Genomic DNA, 24,389 nt, shown 5'->3' with positions numbered 1-24,389 from the left:
ATGACCTTTAGGAAGATGTCGCGGTTCAAATGTCGTTGGGCTCAGGGCATGCAACGCCATGAAAATTGTAAAAATTATGGGGGTACTGACTTTCCATAGATATCCGCCTCTTTTACGGATACCTATTTATCCGACCCTCACCCCCTTCAATAAGTGCGCGTGATAATACACCCAACACGTTACCGACACGGAGCAACACGATCGTCTAAATCAACGTTCAGAGCTCCAGGCGACAGGCGCTCCCAAGCTATCAATAACGGGACCGAACTGCCGCTGACACGCGAGCGGTCAAGGCCGTTCGCGTGACAGCGCCCCTGGCGGCCGAGTGCCGCAACTATGATTGGAGCGGATTTTTGGGTACACGGATTGGTTAATTCAATCTGAATATCTAGCAGTAACTACTCGTGGCAGTATAAGCCACTTTCTGAGTTCTGATATTGCGGTGAAATGAAACAGTTAACTCACTAGCATAAGTGAGTACGACTCCGAAAAAGATCATAGTTTTCAGGCCCTGAGACTGCCAACTGCTAAGGTATTCAGCACCCCCTGCATCACCAGGTCACGACGATAAACACAAAATACCATTCATTTGTCATAATTTATTATTAAAACATAGCACTTGGTGTTTTACTTTTCAACCTCGGCTGCCTCAGAATTTGTTGGAATGAACTCAAATCGCAAGGGACTCGGCCAGCGCCACACTGTGGCACTGCGAGCAACTGTCGTTTCGTCTGGCGGCCGTGTGGCGGCGCTGTCGGCGCTCGGCCGGCGGTCAAAGAGAAATCATTATCGGCAGACACGATCACGATCAGGTAGCGCGCGGAGAGTCCGCGGGCAATAGGAGGTAAAAACAAACGGTCTCGGCCGGCGCCGGCTGACGCGCCGGCCCGCGCGGCGCCCCCTGCCCGTGAGACTCGGCCGTGCGCGGCCCGCACGCGCCACGGGCCGCTTGGCAGCTCAGATCGCTCGCTCGCGCGCTCTTTCTCTCGACTCTCTCGACTCGCTCTTTCTCTCTCAGCAGCTCAGTAGCGCTCTGGCCCGCTGCTGTTGCGGACGCACGCGCGCGTCCCTAGCTAGGGGGTAATCACAGCTCGACAGGGGCGACGGGCCCGAGCCCGGCCGCCAATCAACACTGTACACGGTGGCGCCACCTATTGGCGGCCCGCCCAACTAGCGTTTGTCGGCTCCGCCGCCTTCTCAAGCTCAATTGTAGATCTTGATGGCCTTCTCCAGGTAGTTGTATCGGGAGCGCTTTGGCGTCTTGTTCATGTGCTCCAGACCCAGCCAGGAGAGAGTCGAGGAGCCTGAAAATGGCGGGGAGAACAGTCAAAACGACGTCTTGGTAACAGGCAGCAAGCACGATCGATTAGCAACTGGTAGCAGGCGCCTAACATGTGCCTGATAGTATTTCATTTGTTTCTGTACCAGAAAGACCTGTAATTGGAGAAGCGAAGTCAGAACGCGAAACCAAAGCAAGCACTCACACAATATTCTTACATCTCCTGGAGAACGGTCAGCTTTCCGATCCTCAATCCTGCCAGCAGTGCCCGGAGTGACCGATACCAGCCGGCTCTCGCCATTCCCCGTGGCTCTAGCTACACGAACCCTCAATCCATAGGTGGAGAATTGTGACCAGCTGGGGGTGCTCGGGCGCAGCAAATCCGCCGCCGCCTAGCGGTGACCTTGACCCGCGCCGCCCGGCCGCGGCTCCAAAGCCAAGCTGGCGTGGAATTGGGAGAGCTCGAGCACCCCCAGTCCAGCACAATTCCCCACCCGTGCCTCAATCCATGTCTACCCCTTCACCCAAACTCCTAAAAGTTAGTTACTTAATTGGGGCTTTAGGGCGCGCCGACCACTAAGGTCATTTTGCGTCCATACCAAAATCCTAAAAAGTGTACTATCGAAAGTATTTCCCAAATCACCAAGGAAGCAGTGTCCACTGCTAGCCAGCTATAGTGTTTGTCTAATTTTCAAACAACCTGCGGTTACTAAGGTCATTTTGCGCCAATCCAAACTCCTACAAAAGTGTAACCTATCGATGGCATTGCCCAAATCGCCAGGAAGACAGTGTCGACTGCTAGCCAGCTACGCTTCATCTTCAGCTCGTTTTTGGTTTCAGGCTCAGCTGCTGAGCCATAAACCAAACGAACTAAACCAGTCACGTATTAAAATGAAATGCCACGAAACGCCGCAGCTATGTTCAGCTTTGTTCATTCAGCCAGTACCTGTCGTGATTACCGCACCGCATTAGCAGAGAACCCGCTATCTGGCTTAATCAGTCCCAAGCCCGGTTAATTCCGCCGACGTTCGCCGACTTGTGCCCGGCCTGGCGTCAGGAGGCGGTCGACCGAACGCGTTGGTGGCTCAAACATCAAAATCAAATGTGCAGCGACGGTTCAGCTGTTCAAACAGCCATAGCCGTTCCTGTTATAAAGTACCGGCTGAGGGTTTATTCAACTGGAACGTATTCATGTAAGGTGCGTCGAATACGAATTAAAAGACGTGCAAAGTAAGAGGAGCATATGGCATACGACTAAGAACTGAAAGTCAGCAAACAAACTTGGCAACGTTTCTTTCTCACGTGAACAGCAACGGCTGCCCAATTGCTGTTGCCCAGCGGCTACTTTAGTCAGCCATCTATGCTGAGCCGATAACCGGGCAGTAAATCCGTGGTATGACTGTAAGCATGCGAGTGTCGGAAACCGGTGCTCACCTGAGCCAATCTTGGGCCGAATATCCTGTAGACCGAGGTGCCAGTCGGCCTCCTCTGGCACAAACTTGTGCGTCGCCTGAGACACTAGTGCGAACCGATACTTTTCAAACTCTTTGTCTGGAACCTCGAGTTTCTTCTGTATCCGCTCTTTGACTGCTGAAAACAGCTCTCCCTGCGGAAGGGTCAGGTCAGGTAATTGGCAGACCGCAGCATTACAACCAGCAAGGATCATCCGTCGGATCACTTCATCTCTCAGTACTCTAACAACTATAAAACAGACCACTTACGTCTTTGACTCGGAGTAGGAAGGGCACACCGAACGTGGAGAAGATCTCCTTCTGGAAGTGGGCGCACGGCACGAGCAGCTCGTCCTCCTCCAGTTTGAGTTCGTCTCGCGGCGTCTCCTCCACCCGGTACACCTGAAACGGAGAGGGAAGACTAGATGGTTACAGCGAGGAGATAACTACATGGTTGGAAGAGAAATTCATAGGGGAGGTCACCAAGAGAGGAAGAATATATGTAGGGAGACTGTCAACGATGAATTGACTGGGGAGACTGTAGTGCCAAGAGGCCAGCCATACAAGGGGAAGGGTCCAAGGAAGTAAAAAAAAAAAGCAGCAAAAGCGGTCAGCCTTTAGTCCCAAAACGCACCGCGCCCTTCACTGCCTCCTCCGCTGCACATAACTAAAACTCTACTATAGTCTGTTCCATATCAAGCTCGGGCGGTCGAAGCCCCGCTCAAAGCAGGGCGTGATTTCTATACACATAGCTATTATACAAGCGACTTTGCCGCTCACTTCGCGTCGCGACGGGGCATAACGTTACAACCTGTTAAATTATCGTCACGTGGTTGTTGGTTCCATCCCGTTTGCTTGTCCGGTTGCTGAGATATTAGTATATTAGACGAATTGAACGAAGCAGATAACTGCCACAAAAAATCAAACTCAGCTCGGTATGGAACAGACTTTATTTCGAACGTATTTCACGTTCCCTCACAGCTGCATATACCCCCTTCCACCAGCTTTCAACATCAGCCCCCCAAACTCCCGCCATTGCACCCACCTTGGCCGAGCCGACCGGCAGCGTATCCAGATGTGTAAACTCCTTCACCACACTGACTATCTTGTGTCCGACGATCTCCAGGAGTCGCAGCTGACCGGAGCCGCCGTCAGCGAGCTGCACCTGTTTGGCCGCCTCCTCGAGAAGGTCTGCCACCGTGCCGTCCTTGTTCGGGTACAGCACGAGCTCCTTCTCCTCCTTGAGACGAGGACCGACCCAGATACACTGCGAGGGAAATGGACACGACGGTTAGATGGACAAATGGTAAGACGGGCAAACTCAAAACCCAGCCCACTTAGCTAACGTCGTAGGCGTAAACTTTTAACTGTTTATCATTGAATAATGAATTTATGTAGTTAGTCCATCTCTTTGTCCTTTAGCCAGCCTCTCGCTGAACTCCAACTCACCTTGACCTGCCGTTTGTTCTCCAGCTCGTTGATGCGGATCGAGAGCTGCTGGTAGTAGATGCGCTTGGGCTGCCTGGGTTTGTAGCCGACCAGGAGATCCTTGAGCGTACCCTCGTAGGTGCAGCGCAGTGCGTTACCGGGACCCTCCCGGTAACTGGAAGAAGCAGGTGACAGCGGGGTTAGATATCGTGGGGGTGAGGCAATTCCAGGGGAAACATTGGGAAAGAAATGGCAAACGACGCCAGAGAAGGGCCAGCGAAGTCTACAATGGTTGCCCATCGTCGATAGTTCTTTTTACAAACGAGGACTGCAATAATAAAGAAACCTGGCGCTTATAATTCACCCATCGGTGTATTATTTAGTAGCCATATTCATACGAACAATAGGTTTCACTAAACACCAGCCATTCCAAAACCATCAAACCAAAGCCGCCAGCTCATCATCCTCACTTTTGCGCCTTGAAGAACTGCAGCATGTAGGGATCGGTGCCGAGCCGGAGCGCCACAGCGCGCGCCATCTGATCGTAGTTCATCCGCTGGGAGAGCTCGATCACAATGCCCGGGTCCGACGGCACCGTCTTGTCGCAGAAAGTCACCTCCACCCGGTAGAAGAGATCTCTGGAAATGGGAGGGCATTAGAATGTTAATCCGGACCCGGTAGAATAATCCCTCAGCGCAAGGGAACGATGGGACGTCACCCCCCCCCCCCCCCACCCGGTAGAAGAGATCGCTGTGGGTAGGGGGACGGCAGAATGTTACCTCCAACCCGGTAGCAGAGGAGGGGTGGAAGCTGTTGGCTTGCAAAGTGCAAACGACTTATCGTCACCTACACCACGACGCGAGTGTGTATTTTTACGCCAAAAACGCATAAGGCAAGAACAATAATGCCATGCAAAACGCCTATGAATGTTTCTCCGCGGCTCAGCCAACCACCCTGGCGGGAACTGCAAGTGAGACAGGCCTTTCTCTTCCCTACTGAGCGGCACTGAAACACCCCCCATCCCCGCCCTCCCACATCTAGTCTCCCCGGCTTCTCTTCAAACTCACTTGTAGTAGTCCTCAACAGTCGGCAGGTCGCCATCACACGGCTCGTGCTCGGCCTTCTGGAAGAGGATGATGTCGCCGTCCATCAGCTCGTCCAGCGCCTTGTCCAGCGACGTCTCCAGCTCCTCCAGACGCTCCACCATGTTGGGTTTCAGCTCCTCGTACAGGTGCAGCTCGGTGTCCGGAGGGAAGCCGGCTCGCTCGTTCAGAAGGGGAACCAGCTCGCCTGGTGACGATGGAGATCGGTTAGAATGTGGCTGAGGAGAGCGATCAAGAGGCCAGATATTTAAGTTTAAAACAAGCATCTACAACACGAGCTTCAGCACGAGCAAACACACAGACAAAACATTTTGCTGACTTTACGCACCAGTCAATTGGACATCAATGCCCAGTTGTAATTAGTGATGGGGTGCTTTAAATAACTGTAATGATGGGATAAAACACAATGATGGGCAATTACGGCTATTCTGGCTTCTCCGTAATGCGTAAAATACCAAGTCGTTGGTCACCAAAGGGCAGTGGGTAATGGAAAGCTGGCAAAGGGGCGTGGGGCGGAGGTCCGGGCAGTACTCACGGACTTTGCTGGAGATGGGTATGTACTGGTGGCCGCAGTAGTGAATCTGCTTGGTGCGCGGACAGTAGAGTTTGAAGAAGATGAGCACATCACAGTCTTTGTCGAAGGGCGGCAGCGAGGCGGTAGGCGGCTGGTCGGCCGGCAGACACTCCAGGAACAGCGTCCACGCAGAGTTGGAGTCGGCAAGGTCTGAAACCTGAGGGAAGGTCACAAAGGTCAGAAGGGTCACAGAGGTCAGACGGGTCACACAGGTCAGACAGCCAGTTCCCACTCGTTTCTGTAGCAAAACGTATGAAGACTGACGATTGACGCCGTGTCCACCTTCTGCAGCACATTATATATTAACACATGGTTTCCCGTGTGTAAATGGTTTTAACGCACGACGTGGATGGATTGGAGCACGAGTGTGTTAATGCACGAGTGAAACGAGTGCATTAACGCACAAGTGCTCCATTCCATCCACGAGTGCGTTAAAACCATTTATGCACGGAAACCATGTGTTAAACTAATTAATACATGCTTAACGGTGCGAATTTAAATCAAAATTAAACCTAGCCCATGCCAATAAAAGGGCCTTTATGGCAATTCTAAGAATAAAGTCAATGACCCTACCGAAAAACTTCAGTCGAGAAAGTCATCACTGCACGCGCGTTCACCAATTTAAATTGGTGCACGGCTACCTTCGAATTAACGCACGGTTAATCTCCAGTGAACGCACCGTAAAGTATATATTAATTCCCAATATCTCTACTGCCGATGTTTTCAGCCTTTTCAATGTCTCCGTCCATGTCAATGTTTTGATTCCCATACGAATGAGCTAGCCACAAAAGAGCTAGTGTTGTTTGAGCTAGCTCATTTGGGCTAGTGCCACAAAATAGCTAGTGCGGTTGTAACTAGTCTTACAAAGCAGCTAGGAGCAAAATGACTAGTGTTGTTAAGGGCTAGTAGACCGGCTCACGCCGTACCTCTTCGGGATTTTATAAGCAAAGTTAAGTTCAGATCAGATCGGTCACTAAAAAGGTCGTATCATTGAAAAAGACAGAAACATATACGACTCAGATTTTATTCTCAAACGTTCATTGAAATGTTGTATGCAACTCCTTGGTCCTCGGCATTCCCTCTGCGGTGCGAATCCTGACATTCCACATGTTTTCCGAAAATTTGGTGCTCTTCTCTGCCCCCTCCGTCCCTGCCTCCCAATGTAGGTATCTTCAAAGTAATTGTGACAGGTATCTTCAAAGCTCTTTGCACCACTAGCTCTCCTAGGGACTAACTCTTATAAGTTACTAGCTATTTTAACACTAGCTTTTACATCACTAGCTCTTTTGTAGCACTAGCTCAAACGTACTAGCTCAAATGACACTAGCTGTTTTGTCGCTAGTTATACGGACACGAGGCCCAATGTTTTAACCTTTTTCAGCATGTCTACCAACCCTCTACTGTTGGTCTTTACCTTTTTCAGGATGTCTCCGTCCATGTCGATCACAGTGGGTCGGTTAGTCTGGTTGGTGCGGATCGTCATCGGCCACGGCCGAAGGTGTTTCACAGGTACTTTCTGTAAACAGGCCGGGAGGCGAACAGTCAGCTTACAAACGGAGACCGGGATACGTCCGTCCGCTCACAAACGGAAACCATGGCGAACATCGTGAGCCAACGCTGTGAAATAACGCTGTGCAGTTAGAATCCATGTCGTGAATTTACGCTGTAAACTACTACAGCACTACTTTCAGGAATATCTGACACTGTTTTCCACACAGTGAGTGACCGGGCTCAACACCCTGAACTTTCAACAAGAGCCTTAACTCTGTGTTAGCTCACCCTTAACCTAAGCCACGAATTAAACATAACCTTTTAACATGATGCCTGATCAAACTGCAATCCTAGACCGTGACCCCACACTCGCCTCACCTAACAACTTGGAACACACCTCCGCCCTAACTCAAACCCCCGACAGCAATAAAATCTCACCAGTGTCTCTGAGAAGAGGTCCATCATTTCTCGGAGCGTGGCCGACTTTTTCACTCTGAACGTCCGGTAGTTGACCTTCTCGGGGTCGTACAGGTCCGGTCCGTGGTGACCCTCGAAACTGTCCTCCAGAACCACCTACAGAAATGTGGGAGCGTAAGTGAGCATCACATCGGGTCACATCAGGCCATGCTCACACATTAGATGTCCGCGTTAGGTCACAGCACACGACCCTGCAGTTATGAAAGACGGGCCCCGACGAGTCTGAGGGCCGAAGTGAGACAAAGAAAATAAGGAATGAGGCCACGGTGGGCCTGAGAATTGGCGCAGAACCCAGGATATAAGGCAGAGGGGTTCCGTGGCCGAAGCGGAAAGGGCAGAGCGGCAACCAACAGAAGTAAAAACGAGCCGATCCCGGTGTATTTGAGGTTAAAACAGAGCCCAAACAGCTGATGACGGAGGGCCGGCCTCCGCGTGTCCGGCCTAGGACACGCGGTGACACACGTCACCGACCTGTACTGGCATATAGAGGTGCTGTTCGTTCCTCTCCCGCCGCCGGATCGCCTCCAGACGCTTCTCCTCCTGCAGTCGCTCAGTCAGCTGGGAAACACGGAACGGGCGTCAGAGCAGACGGACGTAACGAGGCTACCCGAACCTAGTGCGGTCAACACTCCTTTATCGAGGACTGGGTACTCATAATTGGGGTTTGCATATGCGTTGACTGAGAAGCCAATGGCGTCTATAGCAAGAGTGGTCAGGGTGGCCGCCCTCATCGTTCTTTTACAGTCGTCGATATGATACCGATATTCTATAGTCGGTTAAACTTTTGGCCTAAATCAATCTGATCCTCGCAAATCTATTCCCAGTACTTTTTAATTTACACATCTCCGGTCCTTGCACCAGCTCTATTCCTAGTCATATTTGACCTAAAAACATCCGGTCCCAGAATCTTTGTTTGTTTATTGGGGCTTTAGGGCGCGGACTACAGGGTCATTTTGCACCCACGGTCTCAGAATCTACTCATATATACTCTTCCCAGTGTAGCATGGTTCACGTAGTATGTCTTCATTTCCCAGTACCTCTTCCCTTCCACCCACGCCACCGACCCGGCCTCACCTCCAGCGGGATGTCCTGTTCGGTGACCTCCTGCAGTACCTCCGCCAGGTGCGAGCGGCGGATGTAGACCAGCATGTAGGCGTTGGTGCTGTGGCGCACCGTCAGGTTCAGCTCCTCGTCCTGACCGCCAAAGTTGTGGTCGATCGCCTCCTGGCGCGTGCACCGCGACACCACGTCGTCGTCGAACTTACACCACTGGTGGAGAGGGGAGAGAACAGGGGGGAGGGGGTCAGTTTGAGATAGACACCAGAAAATTAGCTACAGGCTCCAACTCTAATGGTTACTTAAATCCTCACCTAGCTCTACAGACTTTTGCATAATGTAATAACAGGTTCTTAAAAGCTATAATTCTATAGAAACTGTAACTTCCCTATGGTTAGCATAGCTTATCACCAAAAGAAGCAAGATCTCCCGGAAACAGCCACACATTTATCATTAACTAGTCTTCTCCACTAGTGTCGCTTTCATGAGACAATTCACACACGTAACAAACCTGGCGACACAAGGAAACTGCTAAAATTCCCCAATACACTACACAACTCCCTCGCTCCCTTCCCCATACCCGCTAAACTCGTCCATCCCACCCGTCCATACCTTTCCGTCGCCTCTGGGGTTAATGAAGACCACATAGTGGCCGCCGTGGTTGTCTCCCGAGTGGACGAGCACCGCGTGCAGCACGTACTCGGCCGGCGTGCTCTCCGGCGTCTGCAGAAAGTCGTTCAGACGCAGCACGTCCGGGAACTCGAACCTGCCAGAGAGAAAGAGAGAAAAAGAGGAAGTGAGTGAGTGTGTGTGTGTGTATGGGGGGGGGGGGGTCCTGACTCCTGATGCATATGGGGCGGCCAATAGAGGTATCGGGTTCCGGCCTAAAGCCTGAGTAGAACATTGTGCGAGCGTGCACGTTGTTCATACCTCATTCACAGCTGGCTTTGCCCATCCCTGACGCCTGAGCAATCGAAATCTGGTTACAGAATCGCAAACAAGGGAATCATCTAAACGGCCTGTCAAAATGACAAGCGTTTCCAGCAAAAGAAGCAAGAACACACAGCAGGAACCGTGCAGCCACCTGCAGCTCACTTTTTGTTGCTTGGAAGCTACCTACCCAATCGAATGATCCACTTATCAAGTCGCAAAAAAGATATTCCGGAACAATAACTTCGATCAATAACCAAACTTCTATTCCCCATCGGTCCAGCCATCGACCACTAGTCCGCGCTCCGCCGCCATTTCCAGTATTTATCAGCAATCAGTGAGCCTCAGCACGGCTCATTAACAATTGCTCGGAAGCTCTGGAAAATCGATACTAGATGGCGACACGGGAGAGCGGGATTACGAACGGTATGAACAGCTGGAGCGCACCGGGACTGTTTTTTTTTTCGCTAGTGATTACATGGACAATGTCGAGCCATAAAAACAAGGTCGCTAAGGGATCCGCGATCCTCTTGCAATCAGAGCGGATTCTCTAAGGGAACGGATTTTTACAAACGAAATCTGAATGAACTATCACTTATCAGCCGTAAAACATTTTTAACACCAATTAATGTCGCTGGTCTATGTGTTCCAAGCGGAACAGTTCTCTCGGGCTAACACTGACCTGTCGTTGAACTTGACGCTGCTGTCTGTGATGGGGTCGTACTGAAACCTCATCAGGTGCAGGTGCAGCACGGGCGGCAGCGTCTCGAATATGACGCCCTTGACGGCCTCCTGGAGACCATGCTCGCCGGCCGCGTACTTGTTCTCTCCGTCCAGCGTCTGAGGCTCCACGTAGTCCTTGAACGACTCGTAGACTGCGGAGGGGGGGGGGGGTGGAGGGGACGGTCAGATATACAGCTAGTGCTGCTGAGTCGGATACCACTCATAGACATTGGCCAGACTCACAGTCAATCTGTTAGAGGACCGATAATGTACCTACGCCAACATTCCAAGCAAAGCACCTGTCCTATTTTTTTTTAACAAACCCCTTCCAAAATCCGCTAAACACTACAACAAAGGTGAGGGTGACCCAACTGGCAATTGGCACAACCCTCATTTCACTGCTATAATGCACTACATAGCTCGGGTTGATACCGCATGTCCCCATTATCGCTCATTCATCGTCGTATAGCTCGGCTTATTCAGCTTTAGTGCAGCGCTGGCCCGTCGCACAGTGTAACTCATGTGAAACTCATGTCATTCAGACATAGCAAAGCCCCATCTCAGAGCTGAATAACTCACTGTTCTTTTTGTCTTTGATGTTGAGCTGTATGTCGTAGTAGGTCTCGGTGAGGCTGGACTGATAGTCCACGTGCTTACACCGACAGTACGATATTGTCTTGCCCTCGAACAGTTTGGGGATGACGCCCTCCACGCAGGTGCCCTTCATCTTGCTCTCCAGCTTGTCCAGCAGCTGTCAGAGCAGGACGGGTCAGGTCAGGTAAGGTCAAGTCAGGGTAAGCATCGTTCGGGTTGTGGCAGCCAGCGAGCGTTTTCTTGGGGACGTCAGCAGAGTTCATGCAATGTCGACGGGAGGCACATGAGAAATGTCATGAGAAATGTCGGGAGACACTTGTCAGCTCTTCTCACACGACTACCGCCGCCGTTCAGCCAAATTGGACGTGTCATCGATGAGCACACGGACCAGAAGTACGCCATTCAGCCAAGCCGTCCTCTATCCCAGTCTACTTTCGAAGCCAGTCCCCTGTCAGAGCATACTTCAAGGTACTGTATCTTGCCCCTCATAAGCTAGCCAACCAGCCCCCTTAGATTTAAAACAAATCGGTTGCCTCTTCAAACCAGTCCCAAAGTCTCCTAAATCTTATACAAAGGAAGCTTCTAGCTTCTCATTGCTGGTCTCTTATATAGTACCAGCTAATGAGCTCCGACCGTCCAGTCCTACACAATACCTACGAAACACCAATGACCAAGGAGCGTACTTCCCTCCCTGAACCCCCAACAAGTATACATACCACACGCAGAAACTCCTGGACATCATGCTGCATGAACGAGTCCATGGTTTCCCAGCCGAACGACTTGGTGAGTTTCTTGGTGCCCACGGGTTTGTCGGAGAATTGAAGCTCGTAGAAGACCCGCTGCAGTGCCAGCGCCACCGACTTGGACGAGTCGTCGTTCTCCGTGGGCATTTTGTACACAGCCTGCGGGATAAAACGTGGGTCAAGTTAAGCCATAGACGATAGACGCAGATCACACCATGACATTTTGCACACAGCGGGGGGGGGGGGGAGCCGGGCGTGGGTGAGAACCGTTGGACTAAAGATCATGTGATGGAAATTTTGTATATTGGGGGAATTAGTGGCGTTGAATGAGCCAACAGCGTAAATCATGTATTTGCACTTGATAGACTCGTTCAAAAAGACATAAACCTTACTGTAGATCGAGATTCGAGATTGAGAATTACAAGTTAATACCTTCACTCCGCCAACATAAGACGTCCCCATTATCGATATTTGCAACTAACACGAACTAAAACCGACCAGTGACCACTCAAGATCACCTGTCCGTCGATTTGATCAGCCCTCACCTTTCTGATGGTGTTTGTGAAGAAGAGCGTCTGCAGCAGGGAGTTCATATAGCACGTGGCGCCCTGGTTCTTCAGGCCCACGTAGCCAGTGTGCTTCTTCGAGTCCCAGCTAACGCCGTGCGGCGCGTCCGCGTTCACCTTCACCTGTGGGCCGCGGAGAGGTCGCACATAGAGAGGGGCGTTAGGTGGTGGTGGGTTGCGCATTTATAGACTGAGAGTCAAATGGTGGGTAAAATGACCGCAGTTGAGTACCCTTCAATGCTTGAACTAAGCAACAACTCAGCAACTCAACAGTCCCTCGGTGTTAGGTCTGGGACGCTGGGTGGTGGCTAGTTTTATGAGACACCTACAGATATTCATGACCTATTAATGTGGTTGAACAAGAAATATATAAAGATTTAGCCATCACTTTATGCTGATTGCATCCATTTTCACGGGCGCACCTCGGTATACAGAGGTCTACTGGTGAGCGTTGATGCTAAGATTATTGGCGAGAAGGTCCCGAGGCCCAAGACAGGATAGGAGATAGGAGCGAACCAGCAATGGGATACATTACAGACTCCGAGTTACCGAGGGGGCAGAGCCCATTCATCGATCACGCCCTCAGACGTAGGTACCTGCAGGGTGATGGTGTCGTTTTTGATGTAGCCACGCTCCTCGTCCAGCACCTCGTTCCACGTCATGAAGTGGCTGAAGCCCCAGTCGTTCTCCTTGCTGTAGAACAGGTGGGTGATCTCTGCGGAGAGGGAGGAGAGGCGGTCAGTGGGTGAATGTGACGCTCGGGGAGGGGGAGGCGGTAAAGGCTGAAACAGACTCTTTCCGCGTTCAGAAAATCGCACGCGAGAGCCTATTCAAATACATTATAATTCTTCTCGCATCAATCGCTTGCGGGAGGTGCGTGCGATTGATGCGAGCGTGCTTCCATGTATTTGAATAGGCTCTCGCATGCGATTTCCTGACAGCGGAAAGAGTCTGTTTCAGGCTTAAGGCCGGGTCAAATAGGGTTTCCCTGGAAGCGCCGAGACTTGTGAAACTTCCGTTGAGAAAGTTGTCAAGTTGTTTTTGGAAAAGTTTGCAAGGCATATTGTTAGTCTGCATGAAATCCGACAAAAAAGAACAAGTAGCAGCATAAAACTAAACAAAACCATTTTACTTCAAAGGCGATATTTTTTAGCTTAGCCGAGTTCAATGGCAAGCATGATGCCATTGCATCGCACCATTAGACGATATTTTGGTCATTCTCATACGTTAAGTCATTTTGCGGTGCCATTTCTCCCCGAAACCTGACCCATTCATCCACATCCTATCCCGTGATGATACCGAATTTTACGGGGGCAGTGGTACTCAGAACCGCCCGCCCCTAGCAACTCACTCCTATTGAAGTCCTCCACTCCCTCTTTGACTGAGAGCAGTCGCAGCTCGGCACTGGCGTGGCAGCTCCACGAGGCCGACTCCGACTCGGCATTGCACTGGGAAACAGAGCAGTTACGTGACCTAGTGTTTATCATAGTTATTGAACTGGTACACACTGAAACAACAACTCCGTAAAGCAAAACACTCGGTACAGCAACGAAAAAGACAAAACAATCACGTGGCTAGTCACTTGGCGGCCGGCACCGCACTGAGAAACTAACGCTTTACACACAAAAAGGCTGAAATATTGACAGCTAACATAACAGCTGACCCCAAACATGAGGTGAGCCCGAAATGTTGTCCCTATCTCAGCTTCGAATCGTTTCCCCTCCCCCATCTCCCTCTCTCCTTCTCCCTTCCCGTCTCTCTCTCCCCTCTCTCCACCGACCTGCAGGAAGAATCCGAGGCTGCGCTGCGGCTTCCTGTCCTGGCCGGGGTTATTTCGCGGCATCACCATAATCTTCCAGGGCAGATTGCGGACGTAGCAGGCCGGCGAGAACACCGACTCCTTCAGCTTGCTGAAGTTGGGCACCGAGAAGGAGAAGGTGGCCTCCGAGCGCGCCTCGTCTGCCGGGGGGGGGGGGGTGGAGTAGGGTTAATTGAGGGGTCGGAGGAAGGTAAGTGGAGAGTCGACACAGACGGGTGAGATCAGAGGGAGTCATTGCAGTGTCAATCAGGTTGGTGGTGGGTCAAAAATGGGTACGCAGTCGCACCAAGTCAGTGACAGCTCATGTGCGAGTCAGAGCAGTTGCGAGTCAATACGCCGGGTCAACGACAAAGAGAATGATCGGTGAAAGGTTAGCTGCCGGTTAATAAATTAAGCTGGTCAGTGGCGGTAAAATGACAGGCCAATAACGGTTCAGTGTCCTATCATATTTAGCGCGTCCCGAATTGTTTCTCATTTGCGCGAACGGTGACAGGTCAATATCGGGTCACTGATGCCGGTAGACGCTCAGTGGCTGGTCTATGACGGTTCGGTAGCGGGCTGCCTGTAACATCAGCGACCTTCAATGGGGCCCCACCAGCCGGCTGCGACTCGAAAGAACATCCCGCATGCATGATTCTTCGTACCGGCCGTCAACAGCCGCGGCTCGTGCCAATGACCAGGCCGATAGGCGCCAGTGAGACCCAGGTCACTGGAGCAGGCCCGATAGATAGAGGAACACACTCGATACCATCCCGGTGGCCACTACACTCGGACCGAAACGAGGTCAGCTGTATACCTACACAGATAATGTGTGACCGGAAATTGAGGAAACGACACGCGTATGATAATATGTAAGCGAGGTACCTGATCGGGACTCGTGAGAGGTCGTATGGATTGGATTTTGGGTCACATCGAGTAATTGAAACGACGGTACTTCAAAAATAGATCATCACAATCCACATGAGACCGACGCCAGTTACCGTAGTGTCTACTACTAGCCCGTGGAACTCAAAACGACAGTCACAGAATAGCGAAACGTAGCGACGTAACAAAACCAAATAACCAGACGCCCCGGACCGGTAGCGAAAAACAGGACGGACGGACGGCACGGCACGGACTAAGCAGCGTCAGTCAATAATCGATAGACCTCAGCTGTGAGTGGCGGTTCTCACACCCTTTCATACACACACGCAATACACAGAACTGTTACACACGCACGGGCCGCACGGCGTGCAAGAAAAGGCAGCCCCTGTGTTGCCGTACCGGCGGCAAAACAAACATGGTACTGTTGTTCCTACTGGTTGAACCGTAGCTTAACCAACCGTAACACAGCGTACTGGCGAGACTGGTAGCAATACAGGTCCGAAGATTGGCATTCTGGCCTGACTCCTGAGCTGACAGTAACAAGACCAAAACACAACCGGCAGTAACAAAACCATTGATTGACTGGCAGCAACACAGCTCACAGTAACAACGCTTAAACCGGAACGTGACGACTGACAACACAATATGCAAGCAATAGCTAAGCCACAACCGCAGTTATGTGTCACAAGTAATGAAAAAAGTAGCAAGTAAAATGTGGTAACTCGAGAGTCACTGAGACCCATAACTCACAAGTCACCACTTCTCACCCAAATCACCGCAAATCACTCACCACCACCCAGCACCCCCACCGGTCTTCCCTCCCTCCGGCGCGTGGCGCCCGCTCCCCCTCTCTCACCCTCCTCCATGTCGGCGTCCTGTGTGGTGGACACCAGGCACACCTCACTGGTGCCGTTCAGCTCGGGCCGCGCCGCGCCGTCCGGCTCCGGCTCGGCGGGCGGACGCTCCGCCGGCTTCTCGGCCGCCGCGTCTGTAGAGTCCGCTGCCGGTGGAGAGAGAGGGAGTCAGAGAGGGAGTCAGAGTCAGGTCATACATGTTGTGCCTGTATAGTCTGCTGATGGCAGAGAGAGACTGAGTCAAACAGATGGACAGGGAATCAGAGTCAGGTCTGCCGAGTCCGCTGCCGGCGGAGAGATGGAGTCAGACAAATAGACAGGGAGTCAGGGTAAGATCATGCATGTTGTGTCTGTCAAATCCACTTCTGAGAGAGGGAGTCAGACAGACAGGCAAGAGTCAGAGACAGAGTCAGGGTCAGAGCATACACGCCTTGTCTATAAAGTCCACTGTCGAGGGAGGGAGTAGGAATCAGAGAGACCGATAAAGAGTTTTGAAAAAAAAAAACATCTTTTGTCCTCGGACAAAGGTGACTCTACTTTAAATGACGATAAATATTGACGACACTTTGGAATTGCTCCATGCTGTGCAGCCATCATTCATAAAGGAATTTTGAAAGTTCCAGCAGCTGTATTAAATAAAAAACAATGTCCAGCTGTATTAAATAAAAAACAATGTCTGCAATCTACCCCAACCAAAATACCAAGGTACTGAAACATCAAGATAGCCATAGTCAAGATCTTTTTTTTTCCAGAAGTGAAGCAGTGGTATGAAGACCAAGGTTGGGATCATATGGCTGAAAGATTGGGGTGGATCCCAAGAGATCATGTTATTCTAAAGCATTGGCATGTGACAAATGACAATTGGTGTAAACTGGAGAGCATTATCCTTATGTTGTTGGCACATTGCAGTTAGTGTAACCTGGAGAGCTTCAGTACAAACTCAGATGACTTATCCAACAACTTTTTGCACCAGAGCCTCCAGAACACACAAAGGAGAATGACATTATATTTCTATATGTTTTTTTTCTGATTGACCTTCCTGTAGCGCGGAATGAATAAGTGGCTTCAAGTGCACAACATATGGCTGTGATGTCTAACTACTAAATGAACCTCTTTCAGTATTTCCAGAGCAAGTAATTGGGCATGATTTAAAGAAGCAACAATTATGGTGCATAATTATGCATGGTCAAGTGGTGCTCCAAGTAGATATATGGTTACTGAACACTGACCAATTAAATGGTTTGTGCCACAGGGTTAGAATTTGATGATGCCTAGCTCATCATTTGTGATGCCTGTTGATACTCTGGAAGAATGAGCATTTACTTTCATATGGATATAAATGAACCGAGCCACTTTATTTCTGGTAAGAGAGGGGCAAATTTAGTTTCCAAAACAGTAAAGCTACCTATCTCAAGCCAGCCTAGATAATGATCCTCCATAAAAGCATTCCAGAAAACTCCTTAAAAACTCCTTACTTTGATTCAACGATGCCCTTCAAATCAAATTCAGGAATGCTTAGGAACATTAAGTCCTGCTGGATCAAAAATCCATTAGGCAGGTATGTAATTTTGCTGAGACACCATTGAACTATTAGTACTGCCTGGAACCTTGTCAGCTTGAAAAAACATGCACTGTCAGGTTTGCTACATGTCTGCCTAATACCTACTTCATTTCCAGAAGATTCTGCTCATGTTAGAAATGGCAACTCAAGACAGCTGGGAATAAAAAAGAGGTTTACTCTCCCTTGAAACTTAAAATTAATTTAATCTCAAAGGTGCAGAGGCAGTCTTGCTGATTACCAGGTAAACTCCAAAAGGATGGCAGGAAAGATCAAATACCAAATCAGCTAGATGGCGTAGAAGGGATGGGTGCACCCCACTCAAATGAAATAGCAGCATAATCTCCTTGAACTGCATTACTTAAAATATTGCAAAAAAGACAGAGCAAAAGTCATACAAGTGAGAATTCTGTAGGAATTTACAATGTTGAATTATTCACTTAATGATCTCAGTTGGGGAAACTACGAGGCGAATGTCAAAAAATGGATTGGTCAATAAATGGACTTTTGATGACCATATATGGGCATAAATGCAGCCCCCGCTACTAAGGGTGAAAAACGGTATAACAAGCCGGTACTTGCGGTATCGCGTCCACTTATTGGAGAGAAAAGGCTTCCATTTTTCACTAGGAATTAGTGTGATTTGATTAAATTCGGCGAATTGACTCGAAAATGGCGATAGGAAAACGGCTTTTCTGCAGGTTCTGGGGGTCACAATCAGCTGGCCAATTCAATAAATGGATTGGTTTTATGAAAGAAAATTGTTAAAAGATTTAATTTAATTACAATAAACAAAAACATTTACTTCTAAAATAAAAAATTAACTAAAATCAGAAAAACCATAAACAAAATAATAAAAATAATGACATTTTTAAACCACGGTACTGCTTACATTTTTGGCGCGTCTGTTTCAATCCGCCATGTTTGCCAATCACGGTTTGACCTTGCGTTGTAACTCTGCGATTTAGAGCCGCCAGTTAATTATGCACCGGGTGAGTGTAGGCCTTGTGTGGTTAAAAAACATTCTTATGCCTTATTTTTTCATTTGAATGCTGAAATTCATTGAAAAGATGAAGTTGTCTGATTTAATGACCATATATGGTCATCGCCCCGCCCACTCCAGTTGGTGACATACCAGGGAAATAAGCTAAAATTAGAGCGCTCTATTTATTGCTCCTGCCCCATGTTGAAAAGATACCCCTAAAAGCGTGATCTTTTATCGGCCCTTACGCAGCAAGGCAGTACTTCTCAGCCCGGTGGATGGTATCAATAGAAAGAGAATGCGTCAAAGATTAACATGAATTAATTAAAATAACATTAAAATGTTAATTAAGCGTGGAAATTAGTCCCAAACATAAGCTAATTATTGCTCCTACCTCGGCGACGGCGCTCCCCGCAGTCAGCGGAGAAGCTAAAATAAAAGCCACCATCCTCCTCCGTAAGTCAATTTTAGAGCGGCCGAGGAGGCCGAGTGGACCGGTACGGGGCCACCAAACTGAGATAAGACGTGGCTAGCAATTGCAAACCGCCATAGACATCAATATCTTAAGACGTACAGTATGGGATGATTACTCTGAAGCCGGAGTGAAAGCATGAGTAGATTGCAAGAAACGAAATGCATAGATTGGTTGAGTTATGTACAATTGGCACAGCTCAATAGATGAAGCCATTTCTATGATATTGACATTTGACATAACCCTTCCTCTCCTCACCTATGACCTAAGTGCATTGGCAGTTACCGGCATAGTTTTTGAGCACGAGTGTAATTCGCCATCGGACCGCAATGCATGTTGCTAAATGCTAGGCTGCTGCAATGACAACGAACATACGAATACTACCTTCATTTGTAGACGTTTATTTTTTAGGCGTTCTTTGACGTACAAGGGGGCATACCTGTCGACAACTTGAGTTTCTCCGAATTTCAAAAACTCCCAGAATTTCAATTCCTTATGCACTGTTGTAGGTACAGCTATGTTCACAAGTTTTCGTTTCCTCCTGTTCTAAAAAGGATGATATTTGTCGATTTCGTGCGTCGCTGATAGGAGGGTGCGTTTAATAATTAGGCCCAACGCTTTCTGCATCCGCGAGTACCTTCAAAAGGGAACAGTTTCCATTTATTACACTATGGACATGTGACAAAATGACCACTGGAAAACGCATGAAACGGAGCTCATATTCCTAAAAATGTCTACAATCACTTCTTTTCTGACACTATTAGCAAATACCATCCCAAGTTAGGTGGTTGACAGACAGCCAATGGAGATCTGGGGAGACTGAGTGATGCCAATTCACCACTTAACTGGTCATGAGGGCCGAGGGGAGAGAAACATGCAACATGCACAACTGACAATTTGACAAGTGACAAAACACTACCACTATTGCGCAGTGCACAACAAATTACAGCAGCCAGCCCAAAAAATGCTTTTGGTGGCTAATTGCAAAACAAGTCACTTATAAATGTCTTAGTTGCAGCTGAACACTGCACAATGATCACACTGTTCACGCATTGAGTGAGATGCCACAGGTGGTTTGAATCACACTTTGGTACAACTGCAAATCTGAAATGTTGTCATGAGGTTCATGCCTCCATGATCACAGCACTTTGGTTGTGGTTGGCATAACACTTGTAGTCTGCAGAGTTCCACATGAACTGCAGACACCTCATCTGGTGGTCTTCATGTTGCTCAACTTCTTCAGGAGGCAAATGTCGATCGGACCACCCAGCGGAAGCATGGTCCTGCAGAAAAGAAAGGTAATGCATAAGGTACAAACATTATCTGCTGAAACAGCCCCTTCTGTTGGCTGTTATTAAACTTTTAACATAACATAACAACATGTATTCCATGTATATTACATTTGTTGAAGTAAAATACTGCCGGCTATTTCAAAACCAGAAAATAAAATTATATTGTGGCATAATTCACATGCTCAGCCATCAGTATCAAATAATAAATTAATTTAAAATTTGGCATATTCTATAAAACACATTCATAGAATATTCTACTTCACGTCACAGGGACTCACAATCTTTCTGTTGGGTGTGTGATTGACGCATTAACTAAGTTTGTCTTAGGTTTTATTATTGCAAAAAAATTCATATTGCATTATTGTATCAAAATACTGCCAGCAATAACAAAACAAGAACATGAAATGTCAATGAGCAAGCCACCTTTCCTAAAAATGGGTTACTTTGAAAAGAATTTTAGTTTCTTTTAAGGAAAAGGAGAAATGATTATCAGGTAATTATCAGAAAACCACTCATCCGGCAAGTGGCTGGGTGGTTTCACAGCAAAAATCAAGCCAAAACATATACTTACATTTATCTAACAATTGAGCCATTTGACTACTACAAGGATATGTGAGCAAAATAAGAATCCAATTATCCAATGTTGACTTCCTTGCAAAGTTTATGCCTTATTTTATGAAAATGTGTCACTAGAATATGATACTTATCATCGAATATTATTTAATTTACGATTTATTTCGATCGAAACGCAAATGGAATCCCGCGCCATTTTCGTCGACGATGAATATGATCGTGTTTCATGAAGAGATAAGGGGTTTCAATGGTCTTTCAAAGCAATAATTTGATGCAAAAATTGGTAGGAAATAATATAAAGCTGGTTCAAATGGCCATCAACCATTTAAAACACCGAAAATACTCACAACTCCGTCCCAACGACCACGCAGCACCGCGCACGCCGCACAACTGGCATAATGCCAAAACTGCTGTCACAGCAGAAATGTTTTTTTTTCTCGATTGCAATTGTGGAATTATTTATTAAACAGAAGATGATCTTTCCGAAAAAGCGACTGATTTCATACACAGATGCATGGAAAATAAAAAAATCCCGGTATGTTTATTTGTATTGTTTTGTCGATTTTGACATGCTCCTAGTTTGCAGCCATATTTCGATATGTTCTACAGGGAGTTCAGAATTATTTCAGGACCAATCTTTTCCTCGTTCATTTTCCCGTCGATCATGAAATTTTTAGAGCGGAACAATTGGTTTCCAGGCGGTCCGAGCGGTTTTCGTGAGAAGGGTGCAAAAATCGGCGTCATTTTTAGAGCCTCGACACCAGCTCAACACAGGACCCTATGGGAGACGGTGAAGTAGCGGAAGCAATAAATAGAGCGCTCTAAATTTAGCTTATTTCCCTGGTGTGTCACCGACTGACTCCAGCCGCTGATTGGCTAATCCAATTTTTGCTTGGCTCCTCGTAGTTTCCCCAACTGATCTGGAATGGTTGCTATCTGAAGTTGGTACTAATATTTTTACACATTTGTTGTCATATTATCTTCATGCGTTCGATCACAAATATGCTGTTGTTTCTTACCTATTAATATATGCATATTGTCAACCAATTTACATACATATCACATGGTAAAAGAAACACTTAACCAATTCAAGCATGCCCGCTGACGCAAAATGAAACAATGTCAATTTCGCACAACCTTCATTCTTGATTTCAGCAAAACTATTGAAAGAATGTTTAATAAAAATGAAGCTTTTCTTACCTTCCTGAGTTTCCATGTCTTCGACACTATTGTATATGCTATCTTGTTCTGGTTCTTTATTTTCCGGCTCCACTATATGGTTCATAGTTTCGGGGGGAGTGATAGGGGTTATCGCAGGCGCACTTTTCGTTTTCTTGTGATTCGTGACCGCTTTGTCCTTTGCAGTCGAATTTTTCCCGGGTACGGGCACTTTGACGTGCTTGCTCGCGATGCGCCCAATGTCTGCAAGCCGAAATTTCCCCTTCGGCGAGGGGTTCACCAGTGATCCATGAAAGAACCAGAACTACCGCCGTGGGACTGTCCCAATGCGATGAATAGCATGTTATCACCAGATCACACTATTTTCGCCACCCCCGCATTCAACATGAACACAAAACGCCGACCAGTTTACCGGCACGGTCACCCACGCCGATACAAAACACAACACACGCGCAGATTACAAATGGCGGCCGATCTCCTTGAAGAACCTCAAAATGACGCTCAATGTGGCGAGAGCGGCAAAACATAAAACAAGACACTACTAAATTGTTATTCCAGTACCAGGTCGGTTTAATTTGAATGATGGAGTATAAATAACGTAAAAACATAAAAAGCTCAAAATTTCTGAGTGAAAGAAACAAATTTTAGACAATAAACTTTAGAGCACCCAAAAAAACAGTGATAGAAACATGGACGACAAAAATCAAAGTAAAAAAGACTCATCGGATTACGATTCTTTACGCACTGCTGTGCAGTTTAAAACCAGCTTTTCCCCATTAAAGCTGTTAACTTTTCGTATTATTCTCTAAAGTCGAAAAAAACACAAATTTGCATCGATTTCGAGCGCCGCAGGAGGGAGCCATTGCCCGAAATGTCCCCCCCCCCTGGATCCGCCAGTAACGCCAGCGAGTCAGTAAGTTTTACGGCACCCTTTCTGGTACCACAACGATTCATCCCAAGATGTTCATTCATTACACATCGGCCGGTAATGTCCGCTAGAAAAAGACCATACCAGGCTGCAGGGCTATTAATGTAGTACACCTTTCCGTCACTAGATGGCAGCAGCGTCCAGCGACTAGCGCCTGAAGGTAGGCTGTGCCGCTTACACGGAGTAGTTTGAGTAGTACACTATCTTGTCCCTAGATGGCAGCAGCGGTAGACGCCTGAAGGTAGACTGTCCCGCATTGGGGAATATTGGCTCCGCATGGCCGGAATCGGATCCCACAATACCTAGCGCTGAGAACTGCTCGGTATCCCGTATCGTTTCTCATTAGCATGCTAGCTAGCGGCTTCGCTGTAATTGTAGACACTTGTTGTTAAAAATACGGAACAAATAGTGCATGGACGCGTTTCGATTTAAATCTTCATCAGCATGACATAACCACAGAGAAAACAAGATATTCTTCTGTTTTTTTTTCCTCTGTGGTTATGTCATGCTAATGAAGATTTAATTATCGAAACGCGTCTATGCACTATTTGTTCCGTATTTTTCTACTTGTCTCTATCAATAGAGTAGGGTGGGGTAATTTGAACATGTGGGGCAATTTGAACATAGTGTGAATAACAGAAAATTACGGAAAATCCATAAGTGGCATGACAATAAGACCAGTGAGAGAAATTATCGTAACTAAAAGGGCTATCATATGAACGGGGTTTTAAGTTTCAGGGAATGAAGATGTTGACGCACAGTGTAAAAAATCAATTTCGCAAGGAAAAACGCCTAACAACACGTCATTGCAACTTCATTGCAGCGCAAAATCTTGCATTGCTAGCGCCTAATACGCAACGGCTTTTGTTGTATAATGACCTAATCAGCGCCGTTAATCAAAGAAATTTGCTTTTGAACCCTGTTTTTTTTTAATGGCAAAATAACTTTTAGCGTGGGGTAATTTGAACATAGTGTGAGAATTTGAATGAAGACAGGGATAGCTCCGAAAAAACAACGCTCCCAGTTTTTTTTTGCCAATATTTTCGACCCAAGGCAGTAGCAGATAAGTGATGCCAGTTTTAGAAAATTTACATCTAATATCCGTCTAATGTCAGGCATTTTTGTTGATTTTCCGTCCAAAAATGTTAAAGTCAACTATTTGTCCAAATATGTCCGAAAGTTATGCAGCTATCAACACTCAAAACCGTCATTTATATTGCTTATCATGTAATTTTACCAGCCGAAAAGTGTTCATTATATTGAGATCTTAACCCGCGCCGTGCTGGTGGCCTGAACTTTCCGCCGAGTGCTGGGGGGGGCGTTTTCACGCCCCCCCGTCTAACTCGGCTCCTGGGCCACGTAGCGACACGCGGTAAGCGGCAATCGAAAGAGCATCAAAAATAAAGACGAAAACACTTCGGTCATTTTTTGGGTCAGGTCAAAGGTCAGGTCA

The 24,389-nt window shown here is 47.9% G+C and overlaps 1 protein-coding gene across 1 annotated transcript; it reads right to left on the bottom strand.

Moving 5' to 3' along the window:
• Positions 1–584: 584 nt before the first annotated feature.
• Positions 585–22,513, bottom strand: LOC122394626 (ubiquitin carboxyl-terminal hydrolase 7-like). The gene is made up of 22 exons (XM_043391627.1): positions 22,030–22,513; positions 15,955–16,098; positions 14,196–14,374; positions 13,767–13,863; positions 13,012–13,130; positions 12,395–12,538; positions 11,823–12,008; positions 11,092–11,263; positions 10,472–10,664; positions 9,472–9,625; positions 8,878–9,072; positions 8,275–8,361; positions 7,765–7,899; positions 7,250–7,351; positions 5,797–5,992; positions 5,226–5,448; positions 4,629–4,796; positions 4,180–4,333; positions 3,776–3,997; positions 3,001–3,132; positions 2,714–2,885; positions 585–1,304 (listed from the first exon to the last, which is right to left on the bottom strand). The coding sequence occupies exons 1-22, from the start codon at positions 22,112–22,114 to the stop codon at positions 1,204–1,206; spliced, it is 3,360 nt and encodes a 1,119-aa protein (XP_043247562.1). The 5' UTR covers positions 22,115–22,513; the 3' UTR covers positions 585–1,203.
• Between the last annotated feature and the right edge of the window lie 1,876 nt (positions 22,514–24,389).

This window comes from Amphibalanus amphitrite, unplaced genomic scaffold (genome assembly GCF_019059575.1).
Source record: "Amphibalanus amphitrite isolate SeventyFive unplaced genomic scaffold, NRLGWU_Aamphi_draft 000602F_arrow, whole genome shotgun sequence".
In the NCBI taxonomy this organism is placed as follows: Eukaryota; Metazoa; Arthropoda; class Thecostraca; order Balanomorpha; family Balanidae; genus Amphibalanus; species Amphibalanus amphitrite.
The sequence above is the reverse complement of the archived record's forward strand: the minus strand, read 5'-3'. Positions and strand labels throughout refer to the sequence as shown.